This window comes from Panthera leo, chromosome C2 (genome assembly GCF_018350215.1).
Source record: "Panthera leo isolate Ple1 chromosome C2, P.leo_Ple1_pat1.1, whole genome shotgun sequence".
NCBI classification, from domain to species: Eukaryota; Metazoa; Chordata; class Mammalia; order Carnivora; family Felidae; genus Panthera; species Panthera leo.
This window is the reverse complement of record NC_056687.1, coordinates 103,442,071-103,459,366: the sequence shown is the minus strand read 5'-3', so window position 1 is coordinate 103,459,366 and position 17,296 is coordinate 103,442,071. Positions and strand designations below refer to the sequence as shown.

The following is a 17,296-nucleotide window of genomic DNA, read 5'->3' as shown; positions in this document are numbered from 1 at the left end:
GCATTTCATATTTTTTTTTTGTTGCTCAAGTAGGTAAAAGCAATTGTCAACTTGGCCAATATCAGTGCAGGAACATTTTATGATTCCAAGTTTAGTGAGTGACAAACATAAGCCCATTTTAACCATAAAGCTTTTGGCTATTTTTTTTTTTTTTTTTTTTTTTTTTTTTTTACAGTTCTGTGACCACCATTGAAATATACATATAAAAGAAATAAAGAAAAAGCATATAAACAGTGTTTGTAAACTAGGTGAACTGTAGTCATGGTAAAGAGCATCTCTGCCTAGTCTAGAAAATTGACAAAGCAGACACGGCAGGTAGGGCTTTCTTGCCTTCTGCATGCAGATAGGTTTTTATCCAAACTGTTTGATTGTATTTGTTGGACTCTATGTTTATCATTTTGATTGCTCAGAGGAAATGCTTACCTTCAAAGTGACATCCTGGGGCAGTGCTTTGCAATATCTTTTATTAAGCTTTGCTGTGTCTATTCACATTTATTTTAACTCTTACTTTTAGAAGGAGGATTTTAAGAAGGTCAATGCAGTATCTTTGTAATTGAATTCCAAGAGTACTTAGTAGGGGTCCATGTATATAAGGGTGTTAAATCATTGTGAACTGGGAATGTGTCCAAGTTCATGCTTAACTGAGAATCCTCTGTTAAATATTTAAAAGTGAAAGCAATCTTTCAAAATAGGCAGATGGGCCTGGACAGCATAGAGATGGGTGAACACAGCACTTGGGTAACAGCAAAGGTGGAAGCTGGGACTTGGGCCTGTTGTTCCTCTGACCTCAGCTGTCTCCTCATACCCTTGCCCCTTTAAATTGATGTGGTTTTGCTTTCTGACATGTTGGTGACCCTATCCCATCAACTTTCATTTGCTCACATTATCCTCCCATGGGCTTGCATGTGGCAAATAGTTCAGGGCCCTGTGTGGTCCTGGATTTGCTTTCTTGCTTTGCCACTAGTAGATAAAGGATCTTAAACATGAATCTCATCTTTGCCAAGTTCTACTTTCCTTACCTGTAACTGGGAGACCTTAATACCTACTTCAACATGTAAAATGTGTTCATTATGGAGAAGGCCCTTGATAGATGTTAGTTTTATCCTACTGTTTTAAGATCAGTTGCCACAATGGATTAGTAAGAAACAGGAAGTCTGGGGACAAATGAGGACAGAAGCACCTGGATATTTAGTGTAATATGAGGAAAAAGCAAATCTGGAGGTGAATATTTTATTTACAAAATTAAACCTAATTTTATTTTGCAAAAATCAACAGTACATGTTCAGATCTGGTTTATCTTCAAAACACGTTTTTGTTTTTTAACAAACATGCATGTTAATTTGGCATGCCAAACATCTTTCTCTCTGGGCTTCCTGGGAATGTTTGCTTTTTTTTCCCCCCATAATACAAACATAGGTGCAAATATTGTCCAAAAACTATTTCCATTTTTACCCTCCAGAATTACTAACCTTACTAGTTATTGGAAGGAAAGACAAACTATAAGGTTTGGTCTTTGGCATTCACATCTGATTCAGCAGTATACTTAAAAACTTGTATTTGTTTTTGAGATAAACACTTTGAAGGAAATTGAATAAATCTTGTTTTTGCTCTGCAAAGGAGTCACTATATCAAAGCATTTAACTGGAGCTGTCGAGTTCCTGCTGGTAGAATATTACTTCCAGTCTATTTATTAGCGTTTCTTCCTGTAGCCCAATACATGCTTCCCCCCAACCCTCCACTGAGTGAAATCACAGAAAGAAAGCAGTTTCTTTTCCCTCCCCCTTCTCCCCCTGGCTCCCCAGCATCACGCAAGGCCAGGCAGCATCGCAAGTCACAATATCTAAATTTACTTTGATTATGTTTTGTTCCTTACACTTAACATTTTTGTATCATAATACTTACTGGGTTATCTAAAATCAACATTGTTGATTTTAACCTGTTATAAATCCAGACTTTTAGAAGGCATTTGAAATAATTCATGAACCGTGTCTGAAAAGAGATAATTGCCTCCAGCCTATTCTTTTGCACTTGAAGTAAAAGAATTTTAGGTATCAGCAGTTTACTAGAAAATAAGACTTTAGGGGGCCCATATAATTTATTCATATCTTTTCATATGTTGTAAACAAGGATAGGATACTTTTGACAGGAGCTTATGAACAGATTTTTAAAAATAGACCCTTTAGTACAGAACAAGTATCAAGGGAGCATTTTAAATATGATTCTGGTAGGTCTCTTAGGAGCCAACTTCCCAGAAAAATTTTATATGAAATTTCTGATTAAAAAAAAAAATCTGAAGTTGTAGATTTAAGTTGAGAGACTACGGCTGGTATGTGAGGTAAGGTCTTTGTGTTATCCATGGTCCGATGCACAATGCAGAATGTACAAAAGAACCTAAAGAGACACCTATCTCACATTTCAGGCAAGATACAAGAGTGCATAGAGAAGGGAGCTTTTCAGATCAGAGAGTGGAAGAAGACACAGTATTCATGTAAGTTGGTAAGTTGTAAGCAACATTTACAGAGGCAATGCCGATTCACAGAATGCAACTAAGATCAATTAGAAATTGTACTGTGATAGCCACACATTTTGGAGAAAAATTCCCAAGCCAGACGAATGTGGATTGGGATAAAAACATAGGCGGTGTATACCACCATAGCAAAAATGGTTAGTAAGATCGTATTGAACATGGATCGCTCCCAGGGTTCCAAGACAGCACAGCAGCTAATGATTTGGTACTGATAGTAGAGCCAGGAGAAATAGTCCTTCACACGTCTGAAATCCATGGTCGGCTCCTTTCAAGCTGCAGAAAGTCTGTCCTGTTAACAGATGAGAAGAGAAATAAAATAAGGAACCAAACACAGAAGCTCCTTAGGTTTTCATGGTCTCCGCACGTTAGCACCTTTAAAAACATGTTAATGATCACTGAATGGATTAATGTGAGTATTATATAGAAATAATACCCAATATGTTAATCATAGGAATTCATAATATTGCCATTTTGAATAATAATTAGTACTAGGATTAATGGCAACAATATTAGCAATGATAATATTTATCTAAAAATGATAATTGCTAGTAATAGTCTAGTGAAAATATCTAAAAATTGAGGCTAACCACATTTTCTTTAGCCATGTGTACAAAGAGTGAGAAGTGTGAACTTTCTATTTCCTACAATATGTATTCTGGAAGAATATTTAAAGAATGGTGCGCAGAAAAGAGTTAATATAGCAAGCCTGAGGCTGCTATCTTTAGAAGGATCTGCTTGCAAGTTTGGCCCTGGGCTGGCATCTGGGAACTTGGCTTTTGGAATGTTCTCTCCATTCCCTAATGGATAAGGATGATTCACTACGCCTAAACTGTGCAAATGACATAATTCATGGTGAACACCTACTTTATTCTGGAAGTCTGGAGTTTTGGTAATTGTCAGGCAAAGATGTCCATGGAACAAGCCCCAGTGAAGACTTCAGTGCTGTGTCTCTGATGGGCTCCTCTGGGCAGAAATATTGCATGTGTATCACTGCACTTTTTGCTAGTGGAGAAAGAAGAGCACTTGTTCTGTCCACTCATGGGAGAGAGAGAGCATCAGAAGCCTCTAAATGAATTTTTTTGGGATACTACCTGTATCTTTATTCCTTGCTGATACTGTTATACATCTGTTCACTGTAATAATCCTTATCTGTGAGTATAAATATATATTGACTTCTGTGAGTCTTTCTGGTAGGTCACTGAACAGGTGGGTGGTCTTGGGGATCTCTAAAACAAACGGGAAGCCCAAAGTTGGATGGTCATTTGACTTTTGGGTAGAGAACTTATGAAACCACATAAAAATGTTTTCTTGGTCTCACTGTGATTAGATGGATCACACTTACAACTATATGCATCTAAAACCTCCTAGAAAGAAGGGCATCTATCATTTCTAAAAAAGATTCTTGGGAAGATTCTATAAGGTTTCATAGACATGACAGGTGTCTATGGTAATACAAGCTGACCTTTGTGCCTCTTCTGCTTACTCCTAAGAATATAACGGTGCCACATCATCTAATTCCACTTTGAGAGCGCTTCCTATTCAAATCACAGTTAAATTTTTTAAAGATCATTTCTATTTTCTGACCTGAAAATGTCTCTTTTCTTTGATTCTTTTTCGTGAAAGTATGATGTATTTGCTCCATAGGACTGTGGACTCCTCAGGCTATGGTCATAAGTAAATATGTGCTGAATGAGTGAGTAAATGAATGACAAGCAACCAACTTAAAGAAAAATAATAGTTATAGATCACTCAGAGTCCCAACCTAAGTAGGATATAGTTAGCTATTATTGACTTTCAACAGTTTGGCTTTGATAATAAGTAACTCTTTCTGATAAGTGTGAACTCTACAAAAAAAAAAAAAAAAAAAAAAAAAAAAGAACCCTGAAAATGAAAAGTCTTTGTGTTACCAGGTTGCGATTATCTGTAATAATGGCCAGGGTAATCCAAATAAATGGATGATACCAACTGAAGTCATTGCACTTTCTTATGAAAAGTCAGCCTCCCATCTTTCCTAAAAGCCAAAGTGGGAACTAAGTAATTGGATTTAAATGCCTTGTCCTGGTAGGTGGACCTTGGTAAGAGCTGACTTCCAACATTATTTTTCATTCCTAGCTTTGGTTGCAGAGAAAGAGGAAAGGCCAATAGAATTAGGTCTTGGAGGAAATGAATGACCGAAGAAGTGGTAATTTCAGTGAGTGATATTATCCAAACAACCAACATTTTTCACTGATAGGCTGAAATGGAGAAAATGAGGAGGTATCACCATTTGAGCTGTTAGGCTGTCCCACTAGACAACTGTATATATTATATTTAAAACTCTATTCATGACTACCCATACTTGCTTCCTCTTCATTACCTAGATAGGATTCAGGGTGGCACCAGGTAACTGTTGGGGAGTGTGAGAATACCTTCATCAGGTATCATGTTCCAGGTTGTACTGGGAGAAGGTGGGAGAACAATGACTCAGACATAGGCATAGACCTATGGCATAGATCCCTTAGGAAACTTGGTCCGGTTGAGGAGACAGGTAGCAATCAAATAATATACACAAATATGTAATTTCCAACTACATTATGCCCTAAAGGAAAAGAGCAGTGTATAAGGGGCTGTGGGAAACCTGATCCAGTCTCAGCATGTCTTGGAGGAAGAGATATTTGAGATGAGATTCAAGGGATGACTATAAGTCATACAGATAAAATGGGTAGTCAGGTGGGAGAATGGCCAAGATAGGGATCAAGTTGTGTTTGTGCCAAAGTTAAAGGTGGGAAGAGGGTTGATGGATGTTTGTGGGAGGCAGGGAATGGAGCCATAGAGATCTGGGGATGGAGGGTGGGAGTAGGAGAAAACTGAAGAGAAGGGAATGGCCAGAGTTAGGCAACCACTGCAGGGCCTAGGTGGATAAGCTAAATATTTTGTCTTTATCCTATGAGTGAAGGGGTCTCTAAGGGTTAACAGGGGAATGCTGTGGTAGGTTTGAGAGAATGAGGAGTTAATTTCATATGGACACATGGCCTTCCCTGCATTCTAAAGCCAAGTTGAAGTGAATTTCAAGCCCAGTGATTGCAGAAAACCTGTCTCTGTTCTCCCATGGGCGTTACTCATTCAGGATCAACCTTGTACTAAAAATCTGGTTAAAATATTCTTAATACTCTTTTCACTTTTATAAATGAGATAAATTACTCATTTACAAATTATTTATAGAAATATCATTGACTTTTTCTCTCTACATTTTAGCTTTTAAAAATACACACAAGCCATAGCTTTGTTTTCTAAAATTAAATTTCTTGCTTGAGCAGCCCCAACGGACACCTTGATTGCAGTCTTGTGAGAGACCCTGAGCCAGAGTTGCTCAGCTAAGATGTGCTCAGATTCCAGAGCCACAGAAACTGTGAGACAGTCAATGTTTATTATTTTAAGCTGTAAAAAATCAACCAGTCAATGAAACAATAGATCTAAAGCATACCAACATGCATTACACCAAAGGTGGATACCTGGTAGGACATTGATTACACATTGCTAACAATTTAGAGAATTAAGATTTTAGAAGTTTTTCTTGTCTTGCTAGTTTTTCCAGTCCTCCGTATAGTTTTCTAACCCTCTCGGTAGCCATCTCTGACATGTAAAAAATGCCTTTATTGTCATATGTCACTTCGGTCTCCTGAAGTTCTAAAAGTTCTAAAAGGCATTGATTTCTCCCCCCACTTGGATTATTTTTTCCCCTTATTGATGAAAAGCAATTTTAAAGATTGTTTATTGTTTCTTAGGTAGAAAGATAACTATATAAATTAGTCACGGGGATGAAAAGTACAGCATAGGAAATATGGTCAATAATAATTGCAATAACTGTATGGTGACTACACTTATGTAGTGAAGTGCTGTTAGTGTGCTGAATCACCATGTTGTACATCTGAAATTAATACAACATTGTATGTCACCTATATGTTATTTTTTAAAATGTTTATTTATTTTGAGAGAGAGGGAGTTTGAGTGTGTGCAAGGGAAGGGTAGGGGGAGAGGAGAAAGAGAACCCCAAGCTTGTGTGCTGTCAGCACAGAGCCTGACACGGGGCTCGATCCCACGACTGTGAGATCATGACCTGAGCTTAAATCGAGAGTTGGATACTGAACCAACTGAGCAACCCAGGTACTTCAGTATGTCAACTGTAATTTTAAAAAATTACTAATGCAGTTGAAAAAAAATGGCATTATAGTATATTCTAGAATCTGTGTGCATTTTTACAGAATAAAATGGGATAAAATTGTGTAAAACATTTAAAAAAAGAAAAGGTGAGAAGAGAGAGTGGGTTATTATTGGTAAACCATCTGCTACAATCTATTGTTGGAATATCACTATATTTAGGTTCTAGATTTGCTTAAGTAATATATGTCTACTTCCTTTTGATTCCATTTTTAAATTTCCTATGGGACTGCATCCAAGATTTAAAAAACCCACTTTTTAAGATGAGTAATGTGGGTAGAAGAATTCACTCATTCATCAACAAATGCATTTTGAGTACTACTGTGTGATTTCTTCTGAATAGTAATGGCTTCAGAAGGAATCTTTCCCCAAAATGGACCTGCAGACAGGAGATGCTCTTACAGGCAGCACGCTGGACCATGCAACAAACACACAATGGCTGAGGGGCCAGGAACGAGTACCACATGGGGGAAAGGACATGGAAAGATGCTAAGAAGGAAGCTAGGAGAATAGGCTGAATTTGGGGAAATAAGATGGCAGAAATGCAATGAAATGAATTACCCATAGGTAACATAGAACTAGATAAGAGGAAACATCTTGAAGTCTTAATTTCTCACAATGAAGGGTGGAATTAGTTTGCTCACTTCCTTAACGACCTAATGCCCTATCCCAGTAAAGCTAAACTAAGAACTTAAAATGGTAACTCTGCTCAAGCACACAGTGAATCTCCTTGTTTTTGGTTAAGCGCTTTTGAAAGATGATTTCCATATATGGAAAAGAGGGAGGCAGTAGTTTGTTACCTTTAAAATAATTTTTCCCTCGGGGCTCCTGGGTGGCTCAGTTGGCTAAGCATCTGACTTCGGCTTGGCTCGGGTCATGACTCCCTTAATTTGTGAGTTTGAGCCCTGCATCTGGCTGGCTGCTGTCAGCACAGAACCCACTTTGGATTTGCTGTCCCCCTCTCTCTGTCTGCCGCTCCCCCTCACTCTCTACCTCTCCCCCGTTTGCATTCTCTCTCTCTCTCTCTCTCTCTCTCTCCCTCTCTCTCTCTCTCTTTCAAAAATAAACATACATTAAAAAAATTTTGGTCCTCTAAACTTGATGATTTTAAAAACCTTCCTAGATCTTTAAGGAGGCTGTACTTTTAGGGGTAGCATTGCTTAAGCAGATAGTGATGTGGCTGCAGGGGCCTAGATGGGTGTGACTGACAGCTGAAGCTGAGTGATGATACCCTTGGGTGAATTGGGAGGGCTGGAAGCCCCTATGGAACACAAAGCAATTGAGGCTTCCTGTAAGAGGTGGGAGGTGAAGCAAAGGGCAGCAGTGTTACTTGAAGGAATGGATTGTGAAGCGTAAGGAAAGGCTTTCTCTGGGCCATTGTTTTAAAAACATGGGGACCAGTGTGGTACTACATTCTAAGGTGCCTCACGGATTTGATTTATCAGAGTTTCTCTGATAATAATAACAAAACAATTTGGATTATTTATAGTTTGGGAAATGCTTTTATTACATTTGCATAATGCAGAGTATGGATTTGGGAATAAAGATAGATGTTGGTTCAAGTCCTGACTCCTGCACATACTGGCTGTGCGACCTTGGCCCAGTACTTAACTGTTTTGGGCTTCAATGTCCTCAGTTGTAAACTGGAGATAATAATCCCTAGTGTTTAAGTTTGCTGTAAGGATTAGTAAAAATGAAACTGTAGCATCAATTCAAAGGATTTGTACATGGAGAAGCATATAGATAGGAAGTTAGAATCTAACTGGAAAAAGCCTTTCCTCTTTCCCTCCCTCCCTCCCTCCCTCCCTTTTATTTACTGAAAATAATTATTGATATGCCGGAAATTGCACTAGGAACTGGAGATTCCATGGTGACAGAGATAGTCACCATCATCTTTGAGGATTCTTTTTTTTTTTTTAATTTTTTTTTTTACATTTATTTATTTTTGAGAAACAGAGTGAGACAAAGCGTGAATGGGGGAGGGGCAGAGAGAGAAGGAGACACAGAATCTGAAGCAGGCTCCAGGCTCTGAGCAAGCGGTCAGCACAGAGCCTGATGTGGGGCTCAAACCCACAAACTGTGAGATCGTGACCTGAGCCGAAGTCGGACGCTCAACCAACTGAGCCACCCAGGCGCCCTTGAGGATTCTAATTCAGTTGAGTATATTCCACCCATATACATTATGGACAATATTTGCCACATGTGTTAGGCAGCTAAAGTGAAATCTAGAATGTTAAAATGAAATCTAGAATGTTAATGGAACTGAGATCCCCTAGACCAAATCACTCAGTTTAAAGAAAAGGGCCAAGTCTATGGGGCTAACACCAAATTGATATTAAATTTGTTGACATTTAAATTGGTTTGTCAAACTGAATGGAAGTGACTGGACCAGGCAGGGAACACCCTGTGTTTTGGGAATTAACATTGGATGAAAGAAGTGAAAAGTCCAGTGAAGGTTTTCCATGGTCTTAGAAGACTCAGACTTGAGCAAGGACAATGGAGCCAGGTATGTAGGATATCTGGAAGACTTCAGCCCTACCCTGTTTCCCCTGTCTCTACTCTTCTTGCCCTACTCAGGACTTTTTCCTGAATCCCACAGTTCATATGCTCCTCTAACCAAATGAGGATCCTGATCCTATTTAATGCAAATGTTACCTGGAACTGGCAAAAATTAAGGTTCTTGTTAGTGATGTACATCTTAGTATGGTTAAAAGACCCAAAGCAGAGTTTTACCAAGTTCAGGGGAGGAAGAGGGAGAAGGATTATTAGAGTCCTGGGAACCACAGGAAGAGACTGAATCCTACAGAGAATCCAGCAAATGAACAGGGACCCTGGGGCAGTGGAAAACAGTAAGGGCTTGGAAGTCCCCTAAGAAGTTATCCTACAATTGATTGGAGAGTAAGTGACTATATTTTATTTCTGAATGTCACTGCCCTTTTTTTATCAACAGATGATGATTTTTTTCTCTCACTAGATTTGTGTCCAGTGAGGAAGGAGATAAAGTTTCACCTCTTTTCCCAGAATGAACAGGGAGGACCTGGGACTTATGACACACATTACTCAGGAGCAGGACTTTGTTCCGGCCTGAATGGACAAGAAAGGATAAATAGAGCAACATCAACAATGAAAAACAAACAACAACATGTGTTCCCATGAACCCATGTTTGAGTCATGAAATGAGAATACTGTAAAGGGAACGTGCAGGGATGTAACAAATGTGGAGGTGGGGCTTGCTCAGAAGTTCCGTGTTGTTTTCTGTCCATGGGAATAGGAGTGGCAGAAAGTTAGGCAACTGCAGTGAGAGGTAAGTAGCAGGTGGTTTGGCAGGGTGGAATTTACCTTGCTAATATCACAGAACACGTGATCCTGCACCTAAAGAAGGTACTCCAAATTCCTGGATTTTCTCAGTATGAGATCTCCCTTTCTAAACATTAGCTAAAAATGAATCTTCTCTCTTGGGGGATTAAAAAAAACACCTTCCAACACATTTTGGGTTAAATTTACTTCTAAAACATCAGAATCCGGGGCTGAGGAGAAAAGTCAGAAGGATTTGCAATTGATTTTGGGTTAATTCCTTTCTGACTTACTTTGGAACTCTATGTCAGTCACTCAGCTTTTGTGTGTGTGCTTCATATTAGGAACCTGAAAATCTGAGATGTGAAAAAATTATTCTGCCTGCTACAGAGAGAGACACTGAATCTAAAAAGAGACTGTGTCTGTCCTCAGAAGTAGGTTTCCTTTTGGAAGGAACTCAATATGATTTACTCCAAGTTCAAGCCTCCCTTTAATTAAGTAATTCATTTTTAAAAGGAGCAGAGTGATTTCCTTCCAAAGAGTACTATTTGAAAAGGGAGATAAAAAAGTAAATTTACAGTGGAGAAGACTGATTAGCACTACCTCAGCCAGTGGATCAAGGCCAACATCAATAGTGATAAATGATGTTAATGGTAGGTATCTATGATATCATGGCACGAAAATGGCACTTTACCTCTGTGTTTTTATCCCAAATAACCGACAACCTCAGTCTAATCATGAGAAAAAACACCAGACAAAATTCCAACAGAGTAGCATGCTGTAGAATATGTACCCCTTAAACTCTCAAGGTCATCAGAAACAAGCTAAGTGTGAAAAACTGTCATAGCTCAAAGGAGCCTATGGAAACACAACAACTAGATGCAATGTGTTATTCCGGGTGGAATCCTGGAAAGGAAAAAAGGATACTAGGTAAAAGCCAAGGAAATACGAGTAACATACTGGCTTTACTGAATAGCATATCAACATTGGCTCATTAATTGTAACACATGTGTCATACTAATGTAAGATATTAGTAGGGGAAACTGGGTACAGGGCATGTAGACTCTGTACTATCTTCTCAACTTTTCTGTAAGTCTAAAACTGTTCTAAATAATAAAGTCTATTAATTTTTGGAAGGCAAAATAGTAATTAAGAAAGTCTTGAAAGGTCCAGAGTTATCCCTATTCCCTATTCTAAACTCCAATGAACTTAAACTCTGCGCTTCTGGAAACGTTTTCCTAATAACTCTGAACATAGTTAAATCATACCCTTTCATAAAGGCATGGCTTTCAAACATTTTAAAGCAGAATGGAGAGGGAAAGTACATTTACATTGTGATCCAGGGTACACACACACACACACACACACACACACACACACACACAAACCCAGCTACATAACCGAAACAAACATCTCTCAACAATATTATTCTGCAGTGCATGCTTTTTTTTTTATTCTATTCTCTTTGATTAGCTCTACTGTATTCCATGTTATTCTCTTTGGTGATTGAAAAATATCCCAATTGTGAGCTACACCAATTGGAAAAACCCTCCTTTTAAGGCTTAACTCAAGTGCCAGCTTCTCTGAGATGCCTCTGCACTGTCCAATATGGCAGCTACTAGTCACATGTGGCAATTTAAATGTTTAGTGCTCAGTAGCCACATGTGGCTCATGGCTACCATATGGGACAGCATGGATGTAGAACATTTTCATCATTGCAGCAAATTTTATTGGGCAGTGCTATGGATTCTCTCCATCTCTTGCTTGAACTAATGAAATAGCCTACCAACTTATCTCCTTTTCACCTTAAAATCTTCCATCCTGCTGCTGGAATTAACTTTCTAAAATCACAGATTAATTTCTCTGCTTGAAACCCTTCAGTGGCTCTCCATTTCCTATGATATGAAACATTTCTCTGAGGCCCTTCAGAGTTTGATTTCTCTACCTCTCCAGTAGCATCTCTGAACTCTCCTGCTAAATTCCATTTACTCTTAAGCTTCTATGCTTTTGTTCATCTTTTTTTTTTTTTTCTGGAAATGCTCTTGTGCCCTTTCTTTTCTAGACATAATCCTGATTACTTTCATAATCCTAGCTCCTATATTCTCCCTTCTATGAAACATTCCCAAGAGACTTCTCCCTTCTATGAAACATTCCCAAGAGACTACCCTTCCCAAGGGAAATATATTGCTTTCTTTTATGTGTTACTACTAGAGCAGTGTTTTAGCACTTACACCATATTATAATTAGCCATGTACAGTCTGTTTCTCCCCTAGACTATGAGGTCTTTGAGAACTGTGAATATGCCCCAGTCAGCTCTTTATCTCCACTGTCTGCAATGTGGGATACTTGTATGCTGGCTGATGAGCTGGATGGCTGGATGGATGGCTGACTGGATTGTAAGTGGGGTGAGGGCAGGGATCACACCTGTACTTATTTAATATTTCCACAGCACAATGTGGGGTACATAAAAGGTAGTGATGAATTCTCATTGTCTGCTTTCAGGCAAGGAGGTTTAGGCAGATTGTTTTTTATAAATTCAGTACAATCTGTCTTTTTGTAGGAAGGAAAGAAGAAGCTGGTACTAAATTTTTTTCAGTGTAACAAATGCTTTTTTTTTCTTTCCTTCTCATACTGTTAAAAGTTCACAGACTCTGTGGGGAACAAAAAAACTACTTGTGAAGTGGTTTTAAAGCCCATTAAAATGGCTTTTACAAGTGCTTACTCTAGGTGAGTAATAATTTAAGATTGGTAGGTAGAAAAATTGTTCTAATAGAAAAAAATCACAGGATGAGAGAACATCTGAAGACCTGAATTCTGTTTCAGCTTTACTGTTTTGTCATCATTCATTCATTAATTCATTCATTTTACTTTGTGTCCTTGAACAAGTTCCAAAATCTTCTGGGTCACAGCTTCTCTGTGTAAAATAAAGATAATTCATAATTGTCTCTAAGTCTGTCTCACTGATGTAAAGAATGTAGGGATAGGTTGTGAGCTCTTTAGAAGTCATAGTCATAGTAGTATTTGTTGTTGTGTCTTATGAATTGGTACCGCTTTAAACTATTTGCAAGATTTTCTTGTTATAAAGTCAAAGAGTCTTTGTGAAATAACGGTTGTCTATAACGGAGTGCTTTGTATATTTTATAGGGAAAAGAAAACCTCAACCCTTATTTGTGTTTGCTAGTTGGATTGCCTAGTAATGTTTTTGAAAAAATAAAAAATAAAACAACACACATATATAGCGATGACCACAAACCACTGCTTGAAAGGCACCACAATCTCCAAGCACATTTTCAAATATCTTGGGCAGGGTTACCACATACCACTGTGTGGGCTGTGCCCTGCCCAACCTTAAGTAATAGTTTTTGTCTTGGGGACCTAATCAACAGCTGCTTCTTTATATGAACATGATTTGATTCACAAAGACACAAAGTTCCTATGATTAATGGCAAAACCTCCTATCATGTCTATGTAAGAATCAGGCATAATAGCAGTTTATTGGCTTCCCACTTTTCCAGATATCTTGCTCTAAGTTTTCTGTGGATGACGCCAATGTTTTCTGCACCTCATAGAAAGTTCCATCCTTGCTTAACATTTTCATGTGAATTTCCCTTCCATCTTAGAATACGCTCCAGCCGTCCTTTGGCAACCAATTCTTCACGCTGATACCAGGGTTAATATTGGAAGGCAGACCAGAAGTGATGGATTTGAACAATTCTCTAGATTCCTCAGAGAGGAAGGAACAAACAATTATAAGTCAAAGGATATTACCGCTTTGGGCAAAAGTTACTCTAAGCCTTCTACTCTCGTTCTTAGAAGTGAGTTACTGAAATAGTACTAAAAGGAAAAAGTCTCACTAGCAGTTTAGCCAAGTTGTTGTTGGTACAGTGTTGGTTTGAATCATACAGGAAAGCAGAGTGTTTTTGTGGCTATCTGGACCAACTTTATTACCTCCAAATTTAACTGACACTAAATAAAAGCAGAACAATAGAAAACATGTGTTTCCAGTCCAACTCTCAACTGAGACCTGAGACCACTAGGCAGCATGGCATGTATTGAGTAACTGTAATTTCAAAGTAATCCTTGTTGTTTGGCATTTGCTGACAGATTCCAGAGGGATTTGTGAATTAAGGACATCTGCCTGGGAAAGAAAATTTGGAATTTGACTTTAACAGAAAATTTCAAAATAATTTAAGAAATAAACTATTCATACTAAACCAGTCTCTATGTTGGGTAGCTATCAAAAAGAAGATAAATATTTCAAAACTAAAAAAGAGCAGGAAGTACATTAATGTTGAGTAGATCAATAAGAAGAGAAATTTGCACTAGGGGAGATGATATATCTTGTCTTATTCCTGTTGTCCTTTCATTTACTCATATAGAAAAAGAGCAAGTGGGGCACCCGGGTGGGTTAATCGTTTAAATGTCTGACTCTTGGTTTTGGCTCAGGTCATGATCTCATGGTTCATGGGATCGAGCCCCATGTTGGGCTCTGCACTGACAGCATGGAGTCTGCCTGGGATTCTCTTTCTCTCCCTCTCTCTCTCCCTCCCCTCCCCTCTCAAAAATAAATAAACATTCAAAAATAAATAATAACAAAAAGAAAAAGAGCAAGTATGCCTATTTATTTCTGCCAATACTGGAGTGGAGAGTAGGGCTTCTAAGCCAAGCTTTTAACTATAATGTCATTTCTTAAGATGAACCTCTGTATTACTATTTTATTAAAGAAAGAAGAAACCCTGTTATCCTATAAAGAAGGAAAGAGGAAAGACTATAGCTTCTGGGTGGCCCTTTCCTTCTGAAGATACTATTCCCAAGGTCTGCCAAGTTGTTTTCAGAGGTAAAAAGTAAACAGAGTTGCCACACAAACAGTGGCCTTAAAGTCATTAAAAATAATTAAGTCATTAAATGTACACCCATATTATTCGTAAGAGCCAAAAGGCAGAAGCAACTCAAATGTCCACTGGCAGATTAATGGATGAATAAAATGCAGTATATACATATAATGGAATATTATTCATCCCTAAAAAATAGGAAATTCTGGCACATGCTACCACATGGATGAAACTTGAGGACATTATGCCAAGTGAAATAAGCCAGTCACAGCAAGACAAATGTATAATTTCTCTTATAGGAGATATCTAAAGTAGTCAAACTCATAGAAACAAAGTAGAATGGTGGTCTTACCAGGGGCTAGAGGAGGGGGGAAACTGAGAGTTGTTCAATGGGCATGGTTATGTTCAGTTTTGCAAGATGAAAACATTTCAGAAACTGGTTGCACGGCAATGCAAATATACCTAACACTACTGAGCTGTACATTTAAAAATAGTTAAGATAGTAAAATTTTATGTTACATGTAGTGTATCTTATTGCAATTAATTTTAAATGTCAGGGGCACCTGGATGGCTCATTCTGTTGAGTTTCTGACTCTTGGTTTTGGCTCAGGTCATGATCTCATGGTTCATGAGCTTGAGCCCTGTGTCAGGGTCTGTACTGACAGTGTGGAGCATGCTTAGGATTCTTTCTCTCCCTCTCTCTCTCTGCCTCTCCCCCACCAAAAATAAACTTAAAAAATTTTAAATGTCAATGAATAACTCTAAACATTATGGAGAACTGAAATTTAAAAATACACTTGGAAACAGTCTGAACAATATATGTTTTTTGTTATTAAAAGTCATTGAGGTTCTCAATTCATAGTGGGGCATGACTAGTTGAGCAAAATCACACAGATGTACTATCCAAAGCTGAGTAAGTGAATAACCCCAGATGTCTTCAAATAATAATTGCAAGGTCCCAACGGGGTTCCCTTTTTCTTGACTTGCAGGGTATAAGAGGAAAATTGGGAACTGCCAAACTACAAAGAAGCTTCTGAGAGGAGGATTGACATATTTAGGTGTATGCTTGGTATCAGTGAAATTTGGCATACAATATACAGAATATAGTACTTGTAGGAACTGTAATTATGATATGCTGATTCGTTTTTGACAATGAGCACTTACAAAGGAGTAAGAGTGGAAAAGTGGTTAAATTGTTTGATTGAAACTTTTCTACTATCATTATAAACCCCTTTCTAGGCAACTGTGTTCCATGCACATCATAACAGTTCTGCCTTTCTCTTTTCTTCCCCAGCTCTTAGCCATAAAACCCACAATTTGGTAAAGGAACTACTTGCTTACTGTTTGTTTCAAAGGACCCTGTTTTCTTAGGAGCTAGAAGTCTGACCATGAAGCCTTTATCCATCCCCACCTATCCTCATTATAATTGATATGTCATCAGAAACAGAAAGCTTATTTCCAAGGAACAATTTGAGGCCGAAGAAGGTGAGTTACTGCAACACTGATGTGTCAAAATCATACCTGCTGAGCACTTGTTCCCAGAATTCTGTCAAAGGAAATCTGTTTGCATAGGCAGCTGGGCAACCAAGATACTTCGATAGTGTTTCCTAACTGTAGTTTTCTTTGCAAATTTATTTATTTTTTTTGATAATACTGAATATTTGCTCATAAAACTTTGTTTTTGTTTATTTTTCTGTTCTTCCTCCTCTGCTCCCTCCTCCTTCTCATTCTTCTGGCTTATTTTTTACTTCTTATCATACTGTCTGGAATGCTCCTGGTGATGAGTTCGGTATTTTTCTTATTTTGGTGACCACTAACACTGAATTTCCAAAGGTGTAATTTTTGTGACAGTAGTAATATGGTCTGCTGCCTTTTCACTGCCCTCAACTGAGCTACTTCTGTGTCTCAGTTATCACTGCTTTTAGGCAAATGAGTGGAAAGCCAGGCTGACTCCAAGCGTCATGGAGATTGACATAGCATTGTTGAGGTATCTTCTCTGCCAACCCCCAGATCCAGGGGCATTTCCCTACTGAGTTGGTTGGGATTCTAGGTCAGCTAGTTTCTTGGATAGGAATTGGAGGGGTAAAATGAGAAGGGGAGAAAGGAAAGGCAGGTGTTTATAGAGTTATGTCAGAAAATGTTGTTGCTTTTAGTAAATTAAATTACTCTAATTAGATCTTATGATCTTGTACTTAGAATTGAGTTACTTAAATGACATACTAAAAGAAAAAATTCTCGTTGACAATTGAGCCAAGTGGATTTCTCATTCTCCTAGTATGTGGACATATTATTGCTGGCTTTATTCTCCAGGTGCACGGATGCCTTGTGTGATTCTAGTGAAAAGCGGAGAAGCGCTGAGCTCCACGCTTGTTCTTTTAAATGGGTAACGCTTATTCGTTTCCTAAGAGCTTTGCTGATGTTCAAGTAAATGTGAGAAGGTTAGCGG

The 17,296-nt window shown here is 38.3% G+C and overlaps 1 protein-coding gene across 2 annotated transcripts in view; it reads right to left on the bottom strand.

Annotated features, from left to right (window-relative positions):
• Window positions 1–1,821: 1,821 nt before the first annotated feature.
• SPTSSB (serine palmitoyltransferase small subunit B) overlaps window positions 1,822–17,296 on the bottom strand; it is a 28,676-nt gene continuing 13,201 nt past the window's right edge. Inside the window, exons 1-2 of one of the 2 annotated variants that reach the window (XM_042956027.1) lie at window positions 3,392–3,465; window positions 1,822–2,816 (exon numbers count right to left, since the gene is read on the bottom strand). In XM_042956027.1, the coding sequence (XP_042811961.1) occupies window positions 2,553–2,783 (231 nt within the window). In that variant the 5' untranslated portion in view covers window positions 2,784–2,816; window positions 3,392–3,465 and the 3' untranslated portion in view covers window positions 1,822–2,552. Of the gene's footprint in view, window positions 2,817–3,391; window positions 3,466–17,296 lie in introns of those variants that run through there. The other variant, XM_042956026.1, reaches the window with a different exon arrangement.